Below are 25,746 nucleotides of genomic sequence, written 5' to 3'. Positions count from 1 at the left end.
CAATATTATTCTACCCTTTACACGCCTGAGTCCATTCCCTCCGCTACACAAATTGATTCTTTCTTTCACTCTATCCCTAAACCTTCTGCCCCTCTTGTAGATTTCTCTTCCCTCGATGCTCCGATCTCCGAAACAGAAATTCTTACGGCTCTTTCTCTTCTCCCTAAAGATAAGACGCCTGGCCCAGATGGCTTTACGGTACGATTCTTTCTCCACTTCAAAACCGTTTTGGTTCCTTATTTGCTCAAATTGATTAATCATTTCCTTACTGCCGGTGAATCTAAAGGCTCTTTTATGCAAGCCATGCTTGTCCTTCTCCCCAAAAAAGATAAAGATCCTTCCCTATGTAAAAACTATAGGCCCATCTCCTTCATCAACACCGATTGTAAGATATATGCCAAACTATTAGCTCTACGCATCAACTCCATTGTTCCTGACTTAGTCAATATTTATCAGTCCGGTTTTGTCAAGGGTAGGTCCATCACTGATAACTCGAGGACCCTTCTCAATATTATGCACCTTTCTGCCAAAATGGATACCCCAATAGCGGCTATTACCCTTGATGCTGAGAAAGCATTCAATCATGTTATTTGGGATTTTATGTTTGGTGCACTCCGTTGGCACGGTTTTAGCCCCACTATCCTTAAATACATTAAATTACTCTATTCTGGTCCCTCTACTTCCATTTGGGTTAACGGTTCTCAATCTTCTTATTTTCCCCTCCACAGATGCACTAGACAAGGTTGTCCGCTATCCCCTCTCCTTTTTATTTTGGCATTGGAACCTTTTTTGGAGAAAATACGGCAATCCCCCACTTATTCCGGTTTCATTTATAAGGATGTAGAAATCAAATTCACGGCTTACGCAGATGATATTTTGCTTTACATCTCAAATCCTGTTGTTCCCCTTCCTGCTTTTTTTTCTTTACTACGGGATTACTCTTCTGTCTCCGGTTATAAGTTAAATATCGATAAGTCAGAGGTCCTTCCTCTTAACAAATACTGACTTCCTCACATGTTTCATGGCTCAGGCTTTGAGTGGACTCACGGCTCTATTAAATGTCTTGGTGTCTTATACGCTAGCACCATTAGAGAAACCATTAAACTTAATCATTCTGATGTCCTTAAGAAACTCTCCTCACTCATTGACCGTTGGTCCCCTCTCTTCCTTTCCTGGTGGGGTCGTCTTTCCACCATCAAAATGATGCTCCTTCCTATAGTTAACTTCTGTCTTTCCATGCTTCCTGTCTCCCTCCCCCATTTCTTCTTTAAATCTATCAATGGCCTCTTTTCTAAATTCCTCTGGGGTAAAGCTAGGGTATCTCTACTTCGCCTCCAACAACCCAAACATCTTGGGGGTGTTAACTTCCCCAATATCTCCCGCTTTCATTCTGCCTTTTCCCTCAAACAGATTTGGCCCTTTCTCCAGGACTCTTCTCCCCCACCTACCACGGCTTGGAGCTCTTTGGAATTGGCTCAACTTCTCCCCTTCTCATTTTTTACTGCTACCAATCTTACCCAGCCACCTCAGAAGCTTGCCTCTCCTATCTTTAAACACTCTAAAGCTTTGACACTTGCTCTTTTTCGTTCTTTCTCTTCATCTTCTGGTATATTAAATCTCTTAAACTCCGCAATCGGGCACTTTTCTGGAAGGAATGGATCGATAAAGGAATTCTTACTTATAGGCATCTCTTTTCTAATGGCTCTTTACTAACCTTTCAGGAACTTCAGGATTCCTTTGGTATTTCCACTAGATATCTCTCGCCCTTTCTTACACTTCTCCCCACATTATCCTCTCTTATTCTTCAGGATGTCCCTTCCTTCCCTTCTCCCCCTTTACTTACCTCTCCACCAAACTTCCATATCCCTTTTAAAGCCTCGGCTATCTACAAGTAACTATCTCCCTTTCCCACAGATAGGCCCAAAACCAACCTTGAACTTAGGTGGGAATCAGACCTCGGCCACCCCTTTTCCCCGCTCACCTGGGATTCTATTTGGTCTAAAATCCACTCTGTATCTCGCTCTGCCAGCACCACACAGAAATTTTACTTTTTTTACAATTGACTCTATTATACCCCTAATGAACTGTACAAATTTAAATTAATTGACTCCAGAAAATGTTGGTCTTGTTCTTGTTCCATTAGTGATTTGTTTCAAATGTTTTTTCTCTGCCCTAGAGTTAAATTACTATGGTCCAGGGTTTGGTCCACACTTAACAAAGTTTTGTCCACTGTTGTTCCTTTCGATATTGTTACCATTTTCTTGGGTGGCTTAGCCCCAGTTTGGAATGTTCCGCAGCATACACGCAAATTCATCGACCTTTCTATTGCTATTTCTCTTCAAGTTATTACTGCTAATTGGAAAGATACTACTAATGTTGCTTATAATGCTTGGTGGAATCTACTCTGTCACCATCATAGATTGGACCGTGCATGTGCTTCGTCAATTCCTCTATTGATAAAACATGATTTATTATGGTCCCCTTTAACAAAATTTTTGTCTAGACACTCCTCATGATCATCCATGGTTGTTATTTACTTTTTTTTGCTACTGTTTTTGCCTAACTTTTGCTATGTGATATTGTTTTCCCTTATGCACCTCTCTCCCTTCCCCTTCATCCCTCTTTTCTTTTTGTTCTTCTTCCTCCCCCCTAAAATTGAAAAGTTATAAAAGCATTTCTCATTGGTATATTTTTTAACCCTTATTGGGGTTTACCTTTCCATTTACAATGTTTCCGATCATTTTTTATTTATTTTTTGTTGTTTTCTACTTTGCTATTGTACTCATGTTTTACATTGTTTTAATCCAATCAATAAAGCTTTTCAAACTTAAATGATATGCAAGGGATTGAAAGCTTCAGAATAAGCCTATTTGCTTCCCTTAATTCAGGTAAGAGAGGAGGCCTTGCCTACTACTAGCAAATGTGGTTGATGTGCCTCGAGGGGCTCTAAAGTGTGAACAATATTGTTAGATTTCATGTGCTCTTGTGGTCCATTAGTGATCGCTTTCTCCAGTATCTTTTGCTGATTTAAGGCAGGCTGGACTGTTCAGGGCATTTTCAACTTGCTACATTTTTTTTTAGGAATGGATAATGAAGGAGTGTTTAAATATTTTAGGAGCCGCTCTAATAGAGAGGCATGCATTTATCTTGCTTGTGATGTTGGCTGTGAGTGTAGGGAAGTATAGCTTCAAGCTTGAACTAGGACAAGATTCAATTTCTAGGTAAAAGGGTTTGATTTATTTAGGCAAGAGATGTATGTTAATTGCCAAGCTGTTTAAAGGACAAGAGGGAGACATGACTGAGGGGTCTGGTAGGAGAATATTATAATAATAAATATAGCTGAGAAATTGAAGTTGCAAAGACCCTTATATAGTTCCAGTGAGGCTATCATGAAACATAGAGAATTCACTTTAAAGCTGCTTGATTAATTTGGTTCATTAGCTTCCTGGTCAATACATTTGGAAATGTAAGTTTTTTAGCGTGTTCTTTGGCATGAGTACGTATGCCCAAAGTATCACATCTGCATGCTGCAACAGGTCTCGAAACCTTTCAGATTTAGGTTCATTGAAACATTTTTTTTTCTTGTTCTGGGGGCTTGGTCCTCAGTTACTATTTCTAATAGTACTCAGTTAAGAAGAAGGGTACATTTGTTGTTTTAACGAATGTCCTTTTTTGAGTTAGCCCTTAACATTTCCAGTATTCTTTCCCTGTAGCTCTTTATGTGCATGGAATAGCTGGGCCATGGTTTTGTTTATTTTGTCCTACCAATCTGTCTTATACTACCTCTGTATGTTTGAAAGAGGGTGCTGGTGCGCCAAAGGCATGACCAAGGCAGTCCTGTATTTGCCCATCTGTCCTCTGGCCAGGCGCAGGAAGGAACGCTTGACCAGTTTGTGCTTGACAGGAAAGATCAGAAGCTAGACACAGGAGAAGACTGAAACTTGAAACATGGTGTTGGAGACCACAATCAATCAGATAGAAATTACAGCAATAGACAAGTATTCCTATGCAATATCTGTCAAACCAACCAAAAGGGCCCCCAGAGAGTCCAATTTTAAGAAAGGACTGATCCTTGCTTGATATAAAGTGAAAAGAAATATTGCCCTAGAGTTCAAATCTTAGATTTAGAATTTAAAGTAGCTTTTTTAACGAAAACATGGTTGACACATTTTTCAAGCCAATGTCAATACTAACCATTGTGGCTAACTGCAAAATTGTGCATGCTGATTGTTAATACAAAATGGTCGCTAGGATTACCCTTATTTTCAAGGAGTTGTTTTGCCTTTTCAATAACATGTGGCTTAGTTTACAGGCCATTTGGTGTCAGAGGTGATTTTGTACTGTTATTCATTCGATTACATGATTCCTATGTGCTTCAATTGGGAAATTTCTAGTGTTGGGGAAAATTAATTTATTGTTTGATGACATCCACTCTAAGGTGGCAGGGTGTCTCATGTGCGTTGTGCAGCAGTTTGCCTTTACCAATTAGTATAAGGCCCCAACCATATAGATGGACATCCTTGGATCTTATTGTTCTTTCTTTTAGTGACATAGAAGTAACTCCAGGCAGACTGTCACTACGTTCAAACCATTACAATATATATTTTATCTTAATTTTTCCTGATGATAATACAGTGAGACAGAAAAAGGATCTGTTCCTGAGACGATCTTGGTTCAAATCTAAAAGTTCTAATTTGAGGTCTGTATTGCCTAATTTCAAGCTAAAGAGAAAAATTATTCTGCATCTAGTGCATCCTAATGAGCCTTGGCTTGGAGTACACTTAGTGACTCTAGATATGCATGTAAGAAAGCTGAGAGAAACTGGACATCAATTTCGATCTGAACAACAGAAAAGTGGACACATAAGCTGAAAACGAATACAAAAGACCCAGAGTTTGTATAGCCTGCTGGAAGATTGTCAAGGAGCTTTCCGTCCCTAGCTGTGAAGCCCAAAAAGTCCCATTGGAGGAGGATTTTAGTAGCATCTCATTTTTTTTAGGAAAAAGTTGAAGCAATCAGAACATGTTTTAATGCTGACAGAGTGTGAACTGACCGAAGCTCTATTCCAACCATCTAACTGGAAATGCTTCAATCAATTTGAGCTGGTTGTGCCACTCATGGTTGAGAATTAATACAGGAAACTAAATTCAGAATCAATAAACTCATAATGTGGTTGAAATGCAATTGGACCTATGTAGGTTCTTACTCACTACATCAGTCTCTTGATCAGCAAAAAATGTATGCGCTCCAAACTCCCAAGATGCACTTAATTGATCTTTTTTATTATTAAGAGTTTTCGATATTCATGGCACTCCATTGAGCTTCAAGGCATACTTTAACTTCAGAATATTATTTGAAGCTAGTTGGAATAACATGATGTCACTTGAAACCATTGGGATTAGCAGTGATTTGTTTTTGGAGCTGAACTTTTAAGGATAGTTAATATAATAAGGACTTCAAGCATCAAAATACAACAGTTCCTAATTCATGGTTTGTTGGAAATCAGCTGTTGGTATACCCGAAACACGAACATATTTTTCATGAGCCCTGAAGAAGCAGTTGTTTTGCCATGAAGCATATGTGACTATAGCTGGACTTATGCTTCAAGAAGCATTTTATGTGATTTTAAAGAACTTCAATATTTCAACACTGTAGTTTGGTTTTCAGTAAGAATCAAGCAGTTTGTATTTTTTGGGTTAAAACTTTTGTAATTGCTATCATTTAAATTGCAGAGAAAAACGAACCCTTTTCTGAATATCTTCTTTTTGAAATAAAAGTAAATTGATACTTGTCGTTATGTTCAACCTTTGTATTTAGAAATGTTAACGTTGTAAACCTTGGCTTCCTATAAGTCAATTTGATTTGAATCATGTAAATTCGGGATCATTTTGATATCTTTGTTCAATGTAGACAATTCTTTTTTGGGTGTTAGACTTTCTACCCTGCTTAGTCAGTCACTGATGTTAGAGTAAATTCCTTTAGGGTGGAAAATGGCAACTGTTATTCTGCTATTAAAAGAATAGGGTGCTGATTCATTAACAATGACCACTATCATCGAATCTGGCTGCTACCTCTACCTTTTGTGAAAAAAAGACTTTAAAGACCTTGTGAATGCATAATCATCAAATTATCTTGAGATTAACAACATCTTGGACCTACATCAAGTGCGTTGGTGAGTGATTAGAACATACATGTGGTTCACCCACAACGATTGTGCTTTGGTATTGTATGTGGAATCCATGTCAAGAGAATGGCTTTCACACGTTGTGGGATCACTGCCTATTTGGTTTAGGACTAGGAGGGATCACAACATTAATGATGGTGGTTAAATTGTCTCTGACCTTTGTCTCGGTCAGGCTGACCATGCGGAAACCCTTTTCAGCTATGATTCTCTTGTGTCATATGATGAGGTTTTGATGTTGCTATGTGATATTTTATATGAAGTGTTTATTAGAAGATCTTACTGTGAGGTGTAGTCACTGTTTCTGGTACTCCACATATAGTATGGAGGGCCAATCATGGTGGATTAGATGTTTATCAAAGTGTTTTTGATATGAGGTTGTGGAACCTCTTCATTAAGTCTCTTATGTTTCTGTCATTGGCCGGTATCATTACTGTGCTATCAGTAGGTTAACAAGGTCTCAGACCTTGACTGGGGGCCATATTTAATAGTGACTACAATTTTCTTTCCCCTTTATAATCTTTACTCATAACTTTATCCTCCCCTTCCACCTTACACAAATTCTCCCTTCCACAACCCAAGCTTCCCCCAGAGCTGACTCATCTCCTTTTCGTTTATCATTTCTTCCATTTATCTCTATAAACAAAGGGCTATGATCACTCTCCATACTACATTGGACATATATGTTTCCAGACCTGTAAGCTTCTTCCAGGAACACCAAGTGGCAAACGGTTGTAGAATATGATGTTCTAGTACTATAGTTGGGGATGCTTTTATCTCATTTGAAGATAATTCCTTGCCAAAAATAGGTTTCCTAGAGAGGGTTTTTCAAATGCTTGGTTTGCTAGAAGAAAGTCTCTGCTTTCACACCCCAAGCTCCTTGTTTAGCATTGGCGTTAACACAGATAAAGGAAGAAGTGGCACTCACCTCATGTGTGCTCACACATACAATCCTAACACTAATCCACAGATTAACAATTTTCTTCCTCTAGCTTGCCACACATAGCCTTGTGAAGAACGCAACAGCTGTCATCTGCAAGTGCTCGGTCAGATTAGCCTTGCTCCTGACAAACACCAGTTTACAGAGATTTGGCAGAGAGCCACTAGATGTAATCCGCAATTCAAAATACCATGCAAGTCAACCCACTACACCCTCTACATTTGCACAGGTTTCGTTGGAAGTTTCAAGACCCACTCCATTATGGAACACCTCCATAAAGACATTGAAAACCTTTCAAAGCACTCACCAGCATCAAACTATAACATGAGGAGGACGCCTGCTGTGGAGAAACCCCTTGGATGGAAACACAACCTCACACTTAAATCTATGCAAAGCACTGAGGGGCCAGGCAATTGGTGAATGCTGCACTATATAAACACCCAGTAATTTAGTCACATCCTCTCTGTCTTCAATGTTTGCAGGAATTAATTGAAGAGAAGTTGAAAAATCTTGACCAACTTGCACCATAATCAGCATATTTTCTGAGTGAAACTTCAGGTCTGTGTAAGATGTCTTGATTGTCTTATCTACCTTTCAGTCACTGTGATCTGAGAAAGGCACATCTTGGAATTTCAGCAATGCTTGTCTTGAAAAACTGGGTACATAGAATTTCACTTTTTAACAGTGGAGTAAAGCTGTAATGAAACCTTCAAGATGGTTAGCTTCTAGCGAGGGAGCAGGGCAGTGAAGAACAGGCTCACTTACAGCCTTCCATTCTCTGAGTAGCATATCTTTGATAGTATGATGCAGATATGATCTGTCTGACTTGAGAAGATGATTTCGATATTGTGAAGGCGCTTCTGTGTGTAGTTCAGGGCATGGATCCAAAGAGGAAGACAATGTTCAGCTGATCAGGGTTTACTCAGACGTGAGTCCCTAGCTCATTGCACCATCAGGATTCAAGCAAGCCGGGCCGACGAGGCTGAAATGCCAGAAACCGGTCCCCGGTAGCTTGTCTCCTTCCCAGTTAAAGAATTGGCTTGGTAGTTTGGTTTGCCCTGTTCCCATCATGCACTGGGACAGGAACAGACTAATTTGCATATAGCCAGGTTCTGAAGCTGGGATGGTGCAGTGAGCTAAAAAACGGTGATGGATCAAGCCCTGATCTCTTGACTGGGTAGGAGTATTCTGCATCATTCAGAAACTCTGTCCATCACCTTTTCCAAAATTGATTTTATCCACACTATGTGTGGGAGGGTATACTCAGACGTGAGTCCCTAGCTCATTGCACCATCAGGATTCAAGCAAGCCGGGCCGACGAGGCTGAAATGCCAGAAACCGGTCCCCGGTAGCTTGTCTCCTTCCCAGTTAAAGAATTGGCTTGGTAGTTTGGTTTGCCCTGTTCCCATCATGCACTGGGACAGGAACAGACTAATTTGCATATAGCCAGGTTCTGAAGCTGGGATGGTGCAGTGAGCTAAAAAACGGTGATGGATCAAGCCCTGATCTCTTGACTGGGTAGGAGTATTCTGCATCATTCAGAAACTCTGTCCATCACCTTTTCCAAAATTGATTTTATCCACACTATGTGTGGGAGGGTATACTCAGACGTGAGTCCCTAGCTCATTGCACCATCAGGATTCAAGCAAGCCGGGCCGACGAGGCTGAAATGCCAGAAACCGGTCCCCGGTAGCTTGTCTCCTTCCCAGTTAAAGAATTGGCTTGGTAGTTTGGTTTGCCCTGTTCCCATCATGCACTGGGACAGGAACAGACTAATTTGCATATAGCCAGGTTCTGAAGCTGGGATGGTGCAGTGAGCTAAAAAACGGTGATGGATCAAGCCCTGATCTCTTGACTGGGTAGGAGTATTCTGCATCATTCAGAAACTCTGTCCATCACCTTTTCCAAAATTGATTTTATCCACACTATGTGTGGGAGGGTATACTCAGACGTGAGTCCCTAGCTCATTGCACCATCAGGATTCAAGCAAGCCGGGCCGACGAGGCTGAAATGCCAGAAACCGGTCCCCGGTAGCTTGTCTCCTTCCCAGTTAAAGAATTGGCTTGGTAGTTTGGTTTGCCCTGTTCCCATCATGCACTGGGACAGGAACAGACTAATTTGCATATAGCCAGGTTCTGAAGCTGGGATGGTGCAGTGAGCTAAAAAACGGTGATGGATCAAGCCCTGATCTCTTGACTGGGTAGGAGTATTCTGCATCATTCAGAAACTCTGTCCATCACCTTTTCCAAAATTGATTTTATCCACACTATGTGTGGGAGGGTATACTCAGACGTGAGTCCCTAGCTCATTGCACCATCAGGATTCAAGCAAGCCGGGCCGACGAGGCTGAAATGCCAGAAACCGGTCCCCGGTAGCTTGTCTCCTTCCCAGTTAAAGAATTGGCTTGGTAGTTTGGTTTGCCCTGTTCCCATCATGCACTGGGACAGGAACAGACTAATTTGCATATAGCCAGGTTCTGAAGCTGGGATGGTGCAGTGAGCTAAAAAACGGTGATGGATCAAGCCCTGATCTCTTGACTGGGTAGGAGTATTCTGCATCATTCAGAAACTCTGTCCATCACCTTTTCCAAAATTGAAAACAGCTGATCAATGCAGCCAGGAGCCAGTGTGTGGAGCCTAAATGAGAGTGTCAGAGCTGGTCTAGACTTAAAGCTTTATCATGATCGTAAACATACCAGCCAGAATGATTGTGGAGTGGAAATGAGTATCAAGGTAATTCTGTTACCATGTTAACACTCATAGATTGTGAAGTAGATGTTCAGAAACTACAGGGATAAGTACCCAGGCAACAACACATGCCTCTTATACTTCTGTTGCCAGGAAAAAGAGGCATTATTAATTCTAAAAGTTGCCATTGAAGAGGCAACTGCCTAACTATAGATTTGCTGAATTTGCAACATAGACTATCACATGCTTCTTAATTTACAGATCTCAACAAAAAGATGTTTCTCTTCCACACAGATCAAAAGTGCGCACAAAGTTGAATCCAGAGCCCTGAGGAAGAATTATTGGTCCACCTTTCATCTGTTGATAGCTGAATGCAGGTACTGTATAGATGAGAAATGTAGCCAGGTGGTTTTAGTATTTCCAAATGATACATGGACTGGGTCAGGGCTTTTATCTGCTCCAAAAACAAAACCTTACATAGTCATACCCAGTGGAAATGTTTTCATCCTCTGTCCAGAAAAAGTTTTGTCTTACTATACATGCAAATAAAAGTGTATATTAATGCCATTGCTCTCAAGGTCATAGTTATATGTAGTTGAAAGTTAGAAAAATCTCAAACTTTTAGAACCTCTTCTGAAGATTGGATATAGGGAGCCAGTCGCAAAACTGACTGGCACTCATACATGTACCTGGTGATAAGACAGTGCTTGATGCAAACACTTTTCACCACACAATTACGAAGACATATTTCTGGAGGTGGTAATGAGTTTCCAGAATATATGTGCATAAATATTGCGCTGCATTTTGGTGCACTGTGGTGGTCGGGTTGCATTCTTTGTGACATTTTTTTTATTTCTATCTGTTTTTGTTGCATTGCTATTTTGCTTTGTTTCATGTCATTGCGTTGTGTTCTGTAGTTTATTTTAATGATGTCTACAAATGCTGCTACATTTCTTGTGAAAATCAGCATATTCCTTTAAAGATTCACTTATGAAGATTTACCACTTTCTAAGGTAGTAATATTTCAGCTGCTCAAGCTGTTCAACTATTTAAGACACGAGGGAGCCCAAAACTGTGGCAAGGACCTGACTTAAATGAGCACTTTCAGTGTTCGGTTTATGTGATAGGCCCTTCGCAGGCAAAGGCCTCCTACACCCGTGTTGCCATCGCCCCCGGAGGGGCTCTGTCTCCAGCGCCAGGCATTTGTCAAGGAGGGCTCTCGCTGCACGCCGCACGGGACTCCATTCACCAGGAGCCCGTGCGTGACCCACCTGTGCGCAGCTGCGCCCACCAGCCCACCGGCACCTGATAAATTCTTGCCGGGCCCGCTGGCACGGGTCCCGCTTCACAGGCAAAGTCCTCCTGCACCCGTGTTGCCGCCGCCCCCGGAGGGGCTCTGTCTTCAGCGCCAGGCATTTGTCAAGGAGGGCTCTCGCTGCACGCCGCACGGGACTCCATTCACCAGTAGCCCGTGCATGGCCCACCTGTGCGCAGCCGCACCCACCAGCCCACCGGCACCTAATAAATTCTTGCCGGACCCGCTGGCGCGGGTCCCGCTTTGCAGGCAAAGTCCTCCTGCACCCATGTTGCCGCCGCCCCTGGAGGGGCTCTGTCTTCAGCGCCAGGCATTTGTCAAGGAGGGCTCTCGCTGCACGCCGCACGGGACTCCATTCACCAGGAGCCCGTGCGTGACCCACCTGTGCACAGCCGCGCCCACCAGCCCACGGCATCTGATAAATTCTTGCCGGACCCACTGGCGCGGGCCCCGCTTCGCAGGCAAAGTCCTCCTGCACCCGTGTTGCTGCCGCCCCCCGAGGGGCTCTGTCTTCAGCGCCAAGCATTTGTCAAGGAGGGCTCTCGCTGCACGCCGCACGGGACTCCATTCACCAGGAGCCCGTGCGTGACCCACCTGTGCTCAGCCGTGCCCACCAGCCCACCGGCACCTGATAAATTCTTGCCGGACCCGCTCGGGCGGGTCCCGCTTCGCAGGCAAAGTCCTCCTGCACCCGTGTTGCCGCCGCCCCCGGAGGGGCTCTGTCTTCAGCGCCAGGCATTTGTCAAGGAGGGCTCTTGCTGCACGCCGCACGGGACTCCATTCACCAGGAGCCCGTGCGTGACCCACCTGTGCGCAGCCGCACCCAACAGCCCACCGGCGTTAAAATCAGCATCCGGTTTCCGCAGCGTGGGACGCGCGCGGGACGAGCTGGACGAAGCCCGGACAAAGGGCAGGCCGTCTGTGGCCGTCCGTGGACGATAGAGGACGGGACGGGCCTCTCCACTAACACCCCTATTGCCCCCCTTTCTCCGTCATTTACTAAGAAGTCGGATGTGATGCCCCATCACCACTAAAGGTACAGCGTGTCTTACCATTTGACTACCCGATTGGGACCTATTCCATTGTTGGGAGGTGAAAATGGGCAAGCGTAAATCCATGGAGGGAGGGAGGGGGGGGGGGTGTTACAGAGGCTGCCAAACACCAAAAACAGACCAAAAAGAAGAAATCAAAGAGAGCGCCTAACCATGCGGGGTTGAACTGCATAATTGATAATATTGACTCTATCATCGAGGACTGCCAAGACATTTTAACTTCTGATGTGGGGCTCCCACAAGTTGATGAGGTGGCAAGGGAGGCAGGGGATGTAAATGTATTCACACATGAGGTGGCTGGTTCAGCTATCGCAATCCCCGAAATGTTTAGAGCTAGTGTCAAGCAAAAGGCAGTTGCTCTTGATCATTCTGGCCAAGACAGCCGGCTTAAGGGGCGAAGGGAAGACTCGCTCCTAAGGAAAGGTAGTGAGGTGAGTGGGGCTAACCCTCAGGTTGCATCTGTTACTACTAACGACCCAATAGCATGCGCCAATAGGTTTGCTGTACTGGCCGAAATCCAGAGGAGCCACAAGGAGAAACCATTAACAATGGAACTGAGGGTTCCCAGCTACAAGTTGCACATTTTTGCGCTATTGGTGATCTGGCCAACGTGGTCTCTCTACTAAGGGATGAGATAGAGGGCATGAAAAAACTAATTTTAAATTTAACTACCATTTCAAATGGCAACCTATGTGCCACTTGTCAACATAATTTGCCATCTCCTAATATACTCACTGCTTATCCTACGAAAGCCCAGGGTACTAATCAAGTAGCTAGAAAAAATGACACTACAAACACCAAGCTGCCCCGGCCGGCCCAGGTTGAAGGAGGCACAGTAATCACAAGTACTGCCCCTACTTCGACTTCGACTGCAATCACCTTGAGGACCCCTGTGAGGGAATCCAAGGTGGCAAGCAGGTACAATGATAGTGCCAAGAGGACTCAGGGGGGACCCACAGGGAGGAGAGGCTCCCCAGGGCTGCAACCACAAAATGAGTCAGGAATACCGTCTAGGGCTCTGCCCAATGCCACCTAAACATCTCGTAAAAAACCAACAAGTCATAGTATGGAACCATCTGGGCACCATTCACATGCAATGGGTACTTTTGTAACGAACACTATATATATGACTAATGTGCCCAAATGCCAAATACGAACCAATGGAAGGAGGGAGGGGGTAGATTCTTTGACGAATAAGGCTATCCATTGGCTAAGGCATGTTAGAGGCTGCCGGTCGATTATTAGAGAAGACATTGCTAGAGCTAGGAGAATCAGCCACTCTGGGGCCTCACATGATGTAATTGAACTAACCCTGATGTCTGATAATTTAGCAGAGAACTTATTTACGATGGAGTATAGATCAAGTCCCCCAGCAAATTCGGGCATCCAGTTGAGGGAAATCCCCCCATTACCTTTCTCATTAGCAATAGTCATGCCCTCAAGAGAGATTGGGAACGGGCCACATAGATCCAGACTTAACTCCATTGATTGACTACCCCTTAGTGGGATAGGAGAGTTGTCAATAGTCCAACAGGGGCCAATGGGTAGTAACCACCAAAAGACATGTAGAAGGGTAGAGAGGACAGAACATTTAGGCTCGGCAGGCTCTCCCTTGGCCCAAGTCGATGCAGCCAGCCTAGATGGGGGGAATGAAATTGGCGCAGCCATTAAGGAGCCAGTAGGAGGTTTCGACCCGCGAAGTGTATGTGGCCCAGGAGTACAGCTGTTAGGCACCGCAGCATTGGGGGGTGATTCTGGCGTAGTTTGGGGTAGAATAGTCTCATGGAATGTTGCAGGATTGGGCTCCAGAATGCACTCTCCAGAATGGGCATCGTTTATAAATGGCTTCGACGTCTGTATCTTTCAAGAGACGTGGGCCTGCGAGCCTTTGTTTCTCCTGGGTTTTCTTAATTTTTTCGTTCCAGCAGTCAAAGGCCCCAAGGGAAGACCGAAAGGGGGTCTAACCATTTGGGCTCGCCAGGCACTCTTTGATAAGATAGTAGAGCTCCCTACAGGCAATAATGATATTCAGTTCATCAGGTTTACTATGTCTTGGGGGGAACCCCTAGACATTTATAACCTGTATAGAAGAGGTCTTGACGGGGGAAATCCCAGGTTGTGGCTGCGCTTGACCAACTGATCGGTGCTCAGTCATGCGAGAACAGTATATTAATTGCTGGGGACATGAACATGACCTTTGAGCCCCTCTCCATAGAAGACTGGCAATTAGGAGAAGACGCAGACATTGAATGGATCTAAAACCTGTGAGTAGATGGTCAGCAGAAGTAATACAGATGAAAGCCCTATGTAGCGAAAGGGGGCTTAGAGCTTTGAACGGCAGGACACCGAGTGATGGGCAAGGGGCAAACACCTTTGATAATGGCCGTTGGCAAAGCCGGATTGACTATGTTATTTGTAGTTTAATGATCTGGCATCTGATGAAAGACATGAGGGTGGTCACAACCCCCTCTGTATTACTCACTTGCTGTGGGGGGGGGCACATGAGGGGCAAAATACCACAACGGAAGCGATAGCGGAGATCGTCCCAACGAACAATATGAGGCTGGTTAAGTGGTCCCAAATTGTGGCTAACCATAAGGCGCTACAAAGTATTAGTAAAGATCTGGATCACACCACCTCTGCTATGGAAGCAATTTTGAAGTCAGAATCGGGGAGCAGAACAGATATGGAAGAGATCACTAACTTGCATTGCGAATTCTTTAGCGGGATAAAGGGCCATTTCTACAGGGCAGTGCGCTCGCAGCCGGGCAAAAAGAAAAGTTGACCACAAGTAGCGGGTGGTATAACGCTACATGTAGGACAGCTAGAACCTCTCTGGGGATGGCCATTAAGAGCAATGACCCAGCCGCCGTTAGGGAAGCAAGGCGGAACTACAAGTCCAGTGTATTTATAGCCAAGAAGCAATGGGACGAGCAGCACTGGCAAGATCTTAAATCTGCCAGTTCTGCCAAAGACTCCAGATTATTTTGGAACATTGTTAGGTGGGGAAAAGGGGGTTTCCCAGAACCACCCTCTAACCATGTCTCCCAGAGTAGCTGGTTGGAATATTTTGGGCCCCAATACAGGTGCCGTCCGGAGGACAGGAACAGGGAGTCTGCGGCAACTGCTACATTTCAAGCCCCTCCATTTACCAACGTGGATGTAGCAATGGCCCTGGACGCAATTACACGGAGCAAGGTTCCAGGCCCAGACGGGTTGCCTGCGGATATTTTTCTCCACGAGAAACTACGCTGGGGCAAGTATATTTTGAATCTGGCTAACGCAGTAGCGCTAGGGGCACCGGTACCAAAGTCTTGGCTGGAGGCGGTAATAATCCTGTATATAAAAAAGGGGACAAAACCTCACCAGGGAATTACAGACCCATCAGCCTCATAGACACAGTACAGAAGGCCATAGGCAAAATGACCCTGGCTAAAATCATGACCTGGGAGGAAGAACATAATGTTCTATCTTCTTATCAAGCAGGCTTTCGTAAACTGACTAGCACAACAGACCAGATTTTTAGGTTTACGCTGCTGCATTGGAAGACAGTGCAGTTGGCGAAGGGCAGTCTTTACGCTGCCTTTATAGATTTACGTGCAGCTTTCAACCTAGTCCCTCGCTCCCTGCTCTGGAAAGTCCTAGCTGAGTTGGGTATGCCATTTGAAACTCTATCGCTAGTAATGAGACTCCACGGGTCAAACTCTGCAAAGATCCAGTGGGGGAGACACGGGCAAGTAACTGACAAGTTCCCGGTAGAAAGGGGGGTACGCCAAGGCTGTGCCATGGCCCCGATGCTTTTCTCACTCTACATTAATGGAGTAGTGGAGCGTATGTTGTCTGCCTCTGTAGATGCTCCAACTCTGGATGGTGTGAAAACGCCAATCCTATTATTTGCAGACGACACGCTCATACTATCTAAAACCCCCAGCGGCCTGCCGGCTTACCTTGAATATTTTTGAGGGTTTTTGCACTGATCATGGGCTCGAAGTAAATGTAGCCAAAACGAAGCTCATGACATGTAACCCCCATTCCAGCTTCAGAGGGAATTTCTTCATGGATGGCCAAAAGGTCGAGATGGTTTCGGATTTTGTTTATTTGGGTATACATATAGCTAAGGGCGCAAAGTGGGGGAAACACACAGAAATGATGGCTCTCAAAATCCACCAAAATTCCGGTGTTATAAGTGCCGAACACAGAAGGTCTTTGACTAAACCCATTGCGCCAGCACGTCAAGTATACGAGGCCAAAGCAATTAGCTCGGCGCTTTATGGCGCAGAGCTTTGGGGTTATGGCAATCTAGCACCACTAACGCTCGCTGAGAATAAATTCCTTCGAAACCTTGTCGGCCTCCCTAAAAGTACACCCATGAAGCCTCTGCGTTGTGAGCTGGGCAGGAGAGCCATCTCAGACATGGCTAGATTAAGACCCATTTTATACTGGCGGCGTATATGGGTCATCCCCGAACTTGCTCATTACGCAAGGGGATTTCTGGATGTAATTAACTGCGACAAGTTCCACACGATAGGCTGGTTAGGGGATTTGGGTAGAATGCTAGGGACTCTAGGCATGAATGAGTTATGGGAGAAGCCAGAAGAAACCCAGATCCCGACAAAAGCAACCATAAAGACAAAGTACTGGGATATGGTAGAACACAGGAACTGGAATGATGCAGACCCTTCTACCCTGGAGGGATTATTTCTGGAGATAAAAACTTCCCCTTCTCTTGAGTCCTATTGGGATATTATAACCAAACCGCAGGACAGGAAGCAATACTTCCAGCTTAGAGTGGGGTCTCTCCCAATTAGATCACTAACTGGAAAATGGGTAGAGGGTTATTCTCATGTCTGCCCAACTTGTAAATCCAGTACTGAGACTATTGCCCATCTACTTTTTGTGTGTGGGGCTTACTAGGTCCCCCAACGTGTCTGGCTGACGGCTATGTGCAAACAGCTAGGCACTAGGGAGAGCGATGTGGCCCTAAAGATTATCTGCACTAGTTCTTTGCCAATTATCGCTGTGGCAATTGCTAAATTCTTGGGTTGGGCATGGGTTATTAGAAGGAAATTTCTTGCATAATAGTAGGCTAGACGAGATGAAGCTATGCCATTGTCTGCTCTCCCAGCTAATGAGAACTCGCCTTTTTTGTGATTATACTGGCTAAATAACTGTATGAATTTTAGGTTTTATTGACCAATTTTAACATTATTGATGTCACGATGCTTTATCATTTTTAAAAATTCCATTGAGGATGTAAATATGTTTTAATAACTTCTTAACTGTGGATGTAACGGTTTTAAATGTTCTATGCTTTTATGAGTTTTTTACCTCGAATAAAGCAAATTTGACTGACTTTGACTGATTCTCGAAGTGTCAGTTACTGAGGCACATACATAATAAACATGGAAGGCCACTTCTGTTGTATTTGGCTGTTTCATAATGAATCGTGGGTGCTTCCAGCATTGTTTGCAGAAGGATTAAACCTAAAACTGAAGATATATTTTAAAACGGAAAGGGAGTGTGCAGCTTAGGAAGGATGCACTTTTTAACACAAGAAATGTGTTTATGCATGCCTCTTTTTTTGCTCAGTACTAATTAGTTTATGTTTTACACAAATGTTTCTTATGCTGTGGTCCTTAAGATACATAAAATGACTCCTTAACGCTTCTATGCAAGACTAAATTGTTTGTAAATAGCATTTTTTCAGTAGGATCTTTTGAATGTCTATAGCATTATTTCTTAAACAGTCAATTTAATATACATAGCCTTCAATTGACTTTTATATCAGCTTGTGTTAAATGAAGCTGAATAAATAGCCCACGTGATGTGGCCCGTACTTTTCCTTTAGCCTCATAATACATTGCATAATTAGATCTGCTTTGCTCTGTATGTTGCAATTCCCTAGCCACATAGTTTTGTCAGCCCAGCTACCTAGCTTGGTCTTCGGCTGCCTCACAATTCCATTGACATCCACTTTAACGTAATTGGAAATCCAGTATTAAAACGTAATGCACCCGTCTATTTATTAAACATTAAATCTCCGCGATGGTTAACTGACAGACAAAGAAATTCTTGTCTGAAAAATGTCGCACGCACTCTTTAATTGTATGTTTCCTTGTTATTTCATATTATTCCATCTCTCCTTATTTTATAGTGTTGAATATGATCTCTCGTGGCAGCTTTAATACTTACAACTTTCGTCATTCCTCAAGGTTAACGACGGACCTATTATACGACATTACGGAAACATAAGTACCGAACGAGTACTGACTGTAAAGTTGGAGCTGGGTCTAAGCCGTGTCAGGGCAGTAAGTGTACGCGCCTGTGTATTTGAAAACGGACCCCACTTTTGTCTAAAGTTATTTTCCAACGACTCCGGAAAGAACAGAGTTCACTCCCTCCCAGTCGCCGCTGCTGCAACAAAAGAAACGTACATATCGCCCACAAAAAGTAACTAAATACCAGGAAAGCACGGGGGAAGTAGGCCCACTCACCACTGCCAGCTCCTTCTCGGTCTGGGGGCTGCTGTCTCCTGGAAATTTAATGATTGGCGACGGAGCAGCCAGCGCGTCCCGAAAAACAAGTATATTGAGCAAAAGGAGCTGGAAAAGGTAGCCATAAATGTGTAGGGCTCCAGAAGTCCTCATTTTGCCAACTTTGTTCTCCTTTTTCCACGGATTCGCCTCCTCTGAAAGTGACAGTGCTCCGCCCGGCTGCCCCGTCTCACAAGCACATCCTTCTCGCTGCAGGGGCTGCCTTTTCTGCCTGCGCTAGCAATTCCTTTGTATGTTTTACTGATCCTGATGCGCAGCCTCCAGCTACCAAGAGGAAGTCTCAAAACCGCTGGAAACACGAGAAAGGGGCAGGCTCCAGATGGAACTTGCTTTGCTGCGTCTGTTTTTTCCCCCCCGAGGTAGCAACTGACTGATGTTGCATGCAAGTTTCCAAGCTACCGAAAAACATCTAATCAACGCTCCTCTGAATCTGTGAAGTGTGATTTCAGACTCACGGGCCGGAACACGGAACATTTCTGACAGGCACTATTTCATATCCTTGGTGGTAAATTAACATAGTGTTACCACTGTGGCAAGAGTGTGCATATTTACCGTGTGGCCTTTTGTTGTTGTGCTGCGGTGTGTCGTGTTTTGTACGGCTACTTTTTTGTGCTACTTTGTAGTAATATGATGTGGTATACGTTGGGTGTTGTGGTGTGTTGGTCCTTTTACTGGTTTGTTGTGCTGCCTGTGAACTGTTTTATTTTACTAGTGTTGGTATATTGTTTGATGTTCCTTATTGTGCTACGTTCTGTTGCTTACTTTTAGGATGTAAACAAATGCTGCCACATTTCCAGCCAAAAACAACACAGACCTTTACAGTTCCTGCAACAAGCAATCATTTACCTCTGTCTAAGGTTGTGGACATCAGTCAGACCAAATCTGCAGCAGAGATTTGTCTTAAATTAGCTCTTCAACTACCCACTTGATGTGCTATGGCCCCGTGAGGAATTATGGCGTATTAAATGGTGTGGGTGTTCCACCTCGCAGTGGAATACACGTACAAAATCAACTTGGGTCCAGTTAGGCTAGTTTGCTAAACCTTTTTGCTCAACCCTGGGTAGCTGTGGCTTCCAGCAGTCTGGCTTAAACAATGGAGTGGTCCTTATGCATGGGATATAGGAGGCTGATGATGTAATATGCTGAATATTTTGTGCAGTCAACAGGGTCTTCTTGGGGCTACTCTTTGGTCCAAGGTCCAGGGGGGATGACTTTGGCCACAAGGTTGATGTCCCACAAAGTCCTCTTTGGTCCAGCAAAAGTCCAGTTGCCACTGCACTACTGGTCTCTGGTCACAGCAAAGCAGCTGTTCACTTTGGTGAAGGCCAGTATCTGCTTAGGGCGACTAAACTGTACTTCAATGCCTCTCCTGGGTCCAGCAGAGTCGAGTGCCGCTCTTGAGCGTCGAACTTAGTGTCCGGGCTGTATGGCGGAAGTCATCAGCAGTCATGCTAGTTTGACTACTAACTGGCCAGAATGGGCTACTTCAGCTTTTATGGCCCTAGTGCTGTAGCCGGAAGTCAGCCAACTGATGCTTGGAGCGACTTTTTCATGAGCCAGGGGCCACAGGCACAGTCCTCTCTTGGCTAGCCCAAGGATCAGCAAGTTCAGTCCAGCAGTTGGGGCAGCCTCTTTTGCCAGAACCAAGGAACAGTAGGGCAGTCCTTCTTCAGTCCTCTTTCCAGTCCAGGTGTCATCTGAGGTTTAGGTGCCAGGGGTGCTATATTTATGCCCAGAAAATGCCCCCATGGATGTGTTAGTAACTATCCTTGGGCTGACAACTTCCTGCAAAGTGTGGCATAAAGCTATCCCAAAGTGCACTATTTTTCTGACTCCCAGGATGGCAGAACCACTCTCTCGATGTGTGGAGCTTGGTAGCTCACCTTAGAGGTGTGGCTACCTGAGGGCTACATGCCCACATAAAAATGGTTTGGCAACTGGTCTCTCGTGCCCGTGTTGCCAACCCATCTTCCTCAACAAAAGAGCTGCCCTTCTCGTGTTGGTCCACCATTTCCCCTTCAAAGGTGGCATCCCCTTCGAAGCTCGACTTTTAGGCTCACATCATATGTGGTTTCCTGCCAGGGAGAGGTAACACCTCTTCCAATGACAGGCCTCTAATGTTTTCACTCCTGTGAGTCGTTCACACGTCTCCCCAGGAGGGCATAAGGCTGTCTTGTTGCCAGCATCTGCGTGTTCCCACTAGAAAACTTAAACCTGGGCAACAGAGTGGAAACTTTCCAAATGTTGCATTTGTTTAAAAGCTACATTAAGTTCCACTTGAGCATGAAGTCTGGTTTAGAGTGACAATTAATTTGATACCTTGCAGTGCCAACTTTAGTAGTACTATTCAGAAGTCAGTGCAGTGAGAGGTCAGTGTGTAACCCTGTAGTTGCCAATGGGTCTGCTAGCCTTTCCACAGTGAAAACAGTAATTTGCATTTTTTACTATTCAGACATATGATATTAAATGTCCTGCTTTTAAATATACAACGGCCTGCCTTAGGATTTAATAGTCCTTGTGCAGGGGTGACTTGTATATATTAAAATGGGGATGGGGGTTAGGCTTTTCCAGTAGCTTACATGACAAAGTCGAGTTAGCAGTTTAAACCTACTTCACCACTCTGCAGTGGTAGACTGAGAGACATGTTTTCATGTTACCACATCCAGGGTGGCACAACCAGTACTGTTGCCTGGTGGGACACTTATATTTTTAGGCCCTGGGAACCTCTGATACTATATACTAGGAATTTGTAGGTTAGAAAAGTTACCCAACTTGGGAATAGCCAATCTATCACAACACTTTTAAAGGTTAGAACACTGGCACTGGAGTCTGGTTAGCAGGCCTCATTGCACTCTCAGGGTCGAAAAACCAGCAGCATGATTCCAAAACTTTGGGGGTGATCATGCAGAAAGAGGCATTTCCTTACAGGCTCACTGTATTAATTTACACCTGTTGGGTCTAATTTTGTTAGGAAGTTACTCAGGCCCCACCACAATAAGGTGGCCAATAGAGAAAAATAAAATACATTTGGAAATATGTTACATTTTATTGCACATATTTCTATAGCATGCATCTTACCATACATCATTGTGTTGAGTGTGGGGAGAGTCTGGGACTCATGAAAGAATAAAACCTTAAGAAGGTCATGATGTCCTTCCCTCGACAGTGGTAATGAACAGCAAGTTATACTTCACTTATCTGCTTAATGCCATGCCATTTTTTCAAGTACCTTTGTTAAAAATTATGTTTAAATGAAACCAGGATGCAGGGGTGTTAGGACAGAAAAGTCCTTGGTATGGTAATGGACATGTACCCCCGCCCTGAGTGCCCGACTGTACTGATGTCTAAATCCCTAATGCTGATTTTTATTGCCATAGGCAAACACGGATCAAGCGTGTGCACCATGACATAGGCTAGTCTCACTGACTGCAGTCCTATTGGGCGGGGAGGGGCTCTGGCTTCCAAAGGGCCACCCTCAAAGGGGGTTAAGCTGCATGAACACAGTGGTGGCAACGTACTGTGTAGTGATCCGTAGCAGTGAAGAGTCTCTTATTAACCCATGTCACAGGAGTGAGGCATATGAGGCATACAGGCTCACTCATTTTAAAGTTCTGCTGCCGTGTGCTTAACTCACCCTTGGCTTGTGCAGCGCAGGAGTGGTGTATCTGGGCTGGGTGTATGTGTGCCTGGGAAGGGTATAATACAGGGATAATGCAGTACTGAGCAGTGCATGCATGGTGAGTGCCTAGGAGTGATACAGTATGTCACGACCCACTCCTGATATCTCTCTGTCACAACCCCTCTTGCATCCACTGCATAGTGGTCTATTACACAGGGCTTATTCTGCTTTACCCCTATGGCACCCTATGCATGCTATGACATTCCTGACTGATGCTTCCACAGCATCCTCATGTTCTCCAACACTCCCCATGACTGATACTTTTCCAGCATTACCCATAACCTTCATGACTGATGCACTTCCCAATATCTCTCATGGCTAGTGTCTCCATAGCTCCCTCATGACTGAATCTCCCCCAGCATACCTCATGGCTATTGTACCCCCAGGTCCCTCATGACTGATGCGCCCCATCATCCCTCATGACTAGTGTTCCCCCAGTGCTCTAATGACTGATGTGCCAGCAGCATCCCTCATGGCTAGTGTTACCCCAGTGCCCTCATGACTGATGCTTCCCAAGCACCCTCATGATTGATGCCCCCTCCGCACCTGTAATTTCCATGATGCTTGAAACCTTGCAAGCACGCCTCAAATCTTATGAGCCAATAGATTAACTACTCTTGATGTTCCTAGGGCCTTGGTGTAGTTTTCCTGTTATTTGATTCCATCAACAAGTTGCACCTGCGTGTTCTGTAAAGTCATAGAGAGTCTACTAAGATGTGTTTTTTCCCCAAGGTTCAAGAGCCTCCCAGATGGCCATGTGCCCCATGTGCTGCTCTTGATGTAGCTACATTTATTGAGCCTTCTAGAGGGTATACAAAATCCACCCAAACACGAATCGTGGCTTAGGCTCGCTCTCAACAGAACAAGCTTCACCCTTCCCACTCCCCTGAAAAATCCTGCCAGAACCAAGAAGTGCACCAGTCTCCTTAAAGTCCATCTGAATCAGTGGTTGCCTTGGCTCCAGCTCCTCGGACGTCTTCCTCCTTGCTCCCTTTTGCACAGCTGTGCTGGATCCCCGCGTCTCCCAGTGTCAAGGCTTTGAGATCTTCTTTGAACTTCAGTCAAGTTGAAGAGTTAGGCTAAATAATTGATATCAGGTTAGTGCGTACTAATCCTCCTACTGTAGTAAAACGGGACTGACTATCCCCATCTTCAAAGACTATTGACTTTCCCTCCATTTCCTCTATGTGAATTACTCCAGCAGCGCATCTTCTGTGTTTATTTATTTATTTTTTTCCTCGGTTTTATATAGCGCAAACTTGACTCTAAGGTATTGGGTATCAGAGCGATTTACATTAGCACCAGTTGTGTTACACAGGGGCACATTCATTTTTGTTAGGCACAGGGAGATTAAGTGATTTGCCCAGAATCACAGGATATTAAGCGTAATTGCCAAGACTTGAACCCGGTTCCCCAGTTTTGAGGTCGACCGCCCTAGCCGTTAGACCACATCCTCTCTCCTAATACACCCCTTATACTCTGGACCCTCCCTACAACCTTGATGCTAGATCTCTCACTGCTCAAGGATTAAAGACTTTAGTCCTGTGTTTTTATCTGATGAACAGTTGTGCCAAGAGAATGCACTTCAGAGTCTTTGCTATATGTGTCAACCTTGTATCCCACCCTGTGTTTTGAATGTATCCCCAGTATTGCAAGTCACTACAACCTTTGCTCTGAGTGTATTTTAGATAGTGCCAATAACTCCAATCTGTATTTCAAGTTTATTCCGAAGAGTGCCACACTCCAATCTGTGATTCTTGGATTTCTGCTCTCATGCCGAGCTGGTGATGAAGACTGTAAGTTTGTATCACTGAAGTTAATTCATGTTCTTTGTATGTAGAGACTTGTTAGTGTACTGATAGTAACCACCTCCCCCTGTTATTTCCAGTCCATTGCATCATTGCAAAAACAGAGGTTCTGGTCTCAGGCACATCTACTTCACAAAACGTAGAAGGTCTCAGAAGGGATGGATCCTGTTATGCAGGGTCGCACAGCCACAGAGCAGATCCAATATCGCAAGTCCCTCTTTTCATATTTTATCCAACCCCTACTCCCATTGCCCCACTTTGTTTAGGAAGTTTTCATTCCTTGAATGGGCTAGGTCATGTGAGGAATATGAGGTCCAGCACCGGCTCCAGTGTCATCTCCACAGTATGGACCGGCAAGTGCATTTCACAGTACATGGAGGATGTTGGGCTGTGCAGTGAGTGCAGGGTAAATGTATGTGCTGGATGTACATGTGCCTATGACTGGTACCATACATGAAGAATACAATGCTGGGCAGTTTGAGCAAGTTAAATGTATGTGCTGGATGTATGTGTGCCTATGAGTGGTACAATACAGTTCAGTTCAGTTCAAAAGCTTTTATTCGATTTGTACATACAAATCATACAAGCAAAAACACAATTGAAATATTAAAATCACAAAATAATCTTTCCTAGAAAAGGGAAAAGGCTAAAGTGCAGCAAGTAGAAGATATTCATGCCTCTATAGGTCATACATATTCTTATAAAATACACGACGTTTTACATGGACTAACTGGGAATCAGTAAAAATTACTTACTAGGCCTTTGCTGGGAACTGTATATTAAAATTGTTAAATAATCAGTGGTACAATACATAAAGGATACAGTGCTGTGCAGTGTGTGAGTAGATTGTATACATGCACTTGCTGTGTTTGGGCGTGTGGGTGGTACATTACATTGAGGGCCCTGGGGTCCATTTTGGGAGACCCAGACATGCACATGGAGGACTGGGGCCCTGGGCTAACTGCTTCATATCCATATTACTATGGCTGACATCCAGGTGTGAACTATAGTCTGTCCCATTGAATGTGTTGCAGGGCTATCAGATGTGAAGTCACTCCTGCTGTGACAGACTGCTTTTCAGTGGGAGAGAGAGCGGAGAAGTGCACACTTAAAAAAAAGCAACATAAAACTACTAAAACTCAGACCCTAAATCACATTTGGTATCTGGTAATGGATTATAAGAAGGGGAGTTTGAGAACCCAAAAAGTATCCTCTGCCAAGCAGCCAGCTGGGCTGTCTGAGAAGGGGAAGCTCTGCAAGACTTCCTCATATGACCATGAATGGGGGCCAAGGCCTGTTAGTCTCTCTGCTATGTGAGGGGATATCACTCATTGAATCCAAGACCCCCTGCCCTGTCCTGGGGCCTTTGAGCATCTGCACCTAACTTCTTGCCAAGACCACTGTGGCCTGTGAGGAAGAGAAGAGCATTGGAGGGACACAGGTCCAGTGGTGAGTCCTGTTGAATGGATTCCCTTTCCGATGTGTGAAGAGATGGCTTCTGCACCGAACGGTGGTCTCCCGTGTGCAAGA

At 44.5% G+C, this 25,746-nt stretch overlaps 1 protein-coding gene across 1 annotated transcript in view; it reads right to left on the bottom strand.

The window, feature by feature from the left end:
* MMP2 (matrix metallopeptidase 2) overlaps positions 1-18,991 on the bottom strand; it is a 207,272-nt gene extending 188,281 nt beyond the window's left edge. Inside the window, exon 1 of the mRNA XM_086945190.1 lies at positions 18,670-18,991. Within this exon, the coding sequence (XP_086801316.1) occupies positions 18,670-18,822 (153 nt within the window). The 5' untranslated portion in view covers positions 18,823-18,991. The remainder of the gene's footprint in view (positions 1-18,669) is intronic.
* Positions 18,992-25,746: the final 6,755 nt, after the last annotated feature.

This window comes from Lissotriton vulgaris, chromosome 12, assembly GCF_964263255.1.
Source record: "Lissotriton vulgaris chromosome 12, aLisVul1.2, whole genome shotgun sequence".
NCBI lineage: Eukaryota > Metazoa > Chordata > Amphibia > Caudata > Salamandridae > Lissotriton > Lissotriton vulgaris.
The sequence above is the reverse complement of the archived record's forward strand: the minus strand, read 5'-3'. Positions and strand labels throughout refer to the sequence as shown.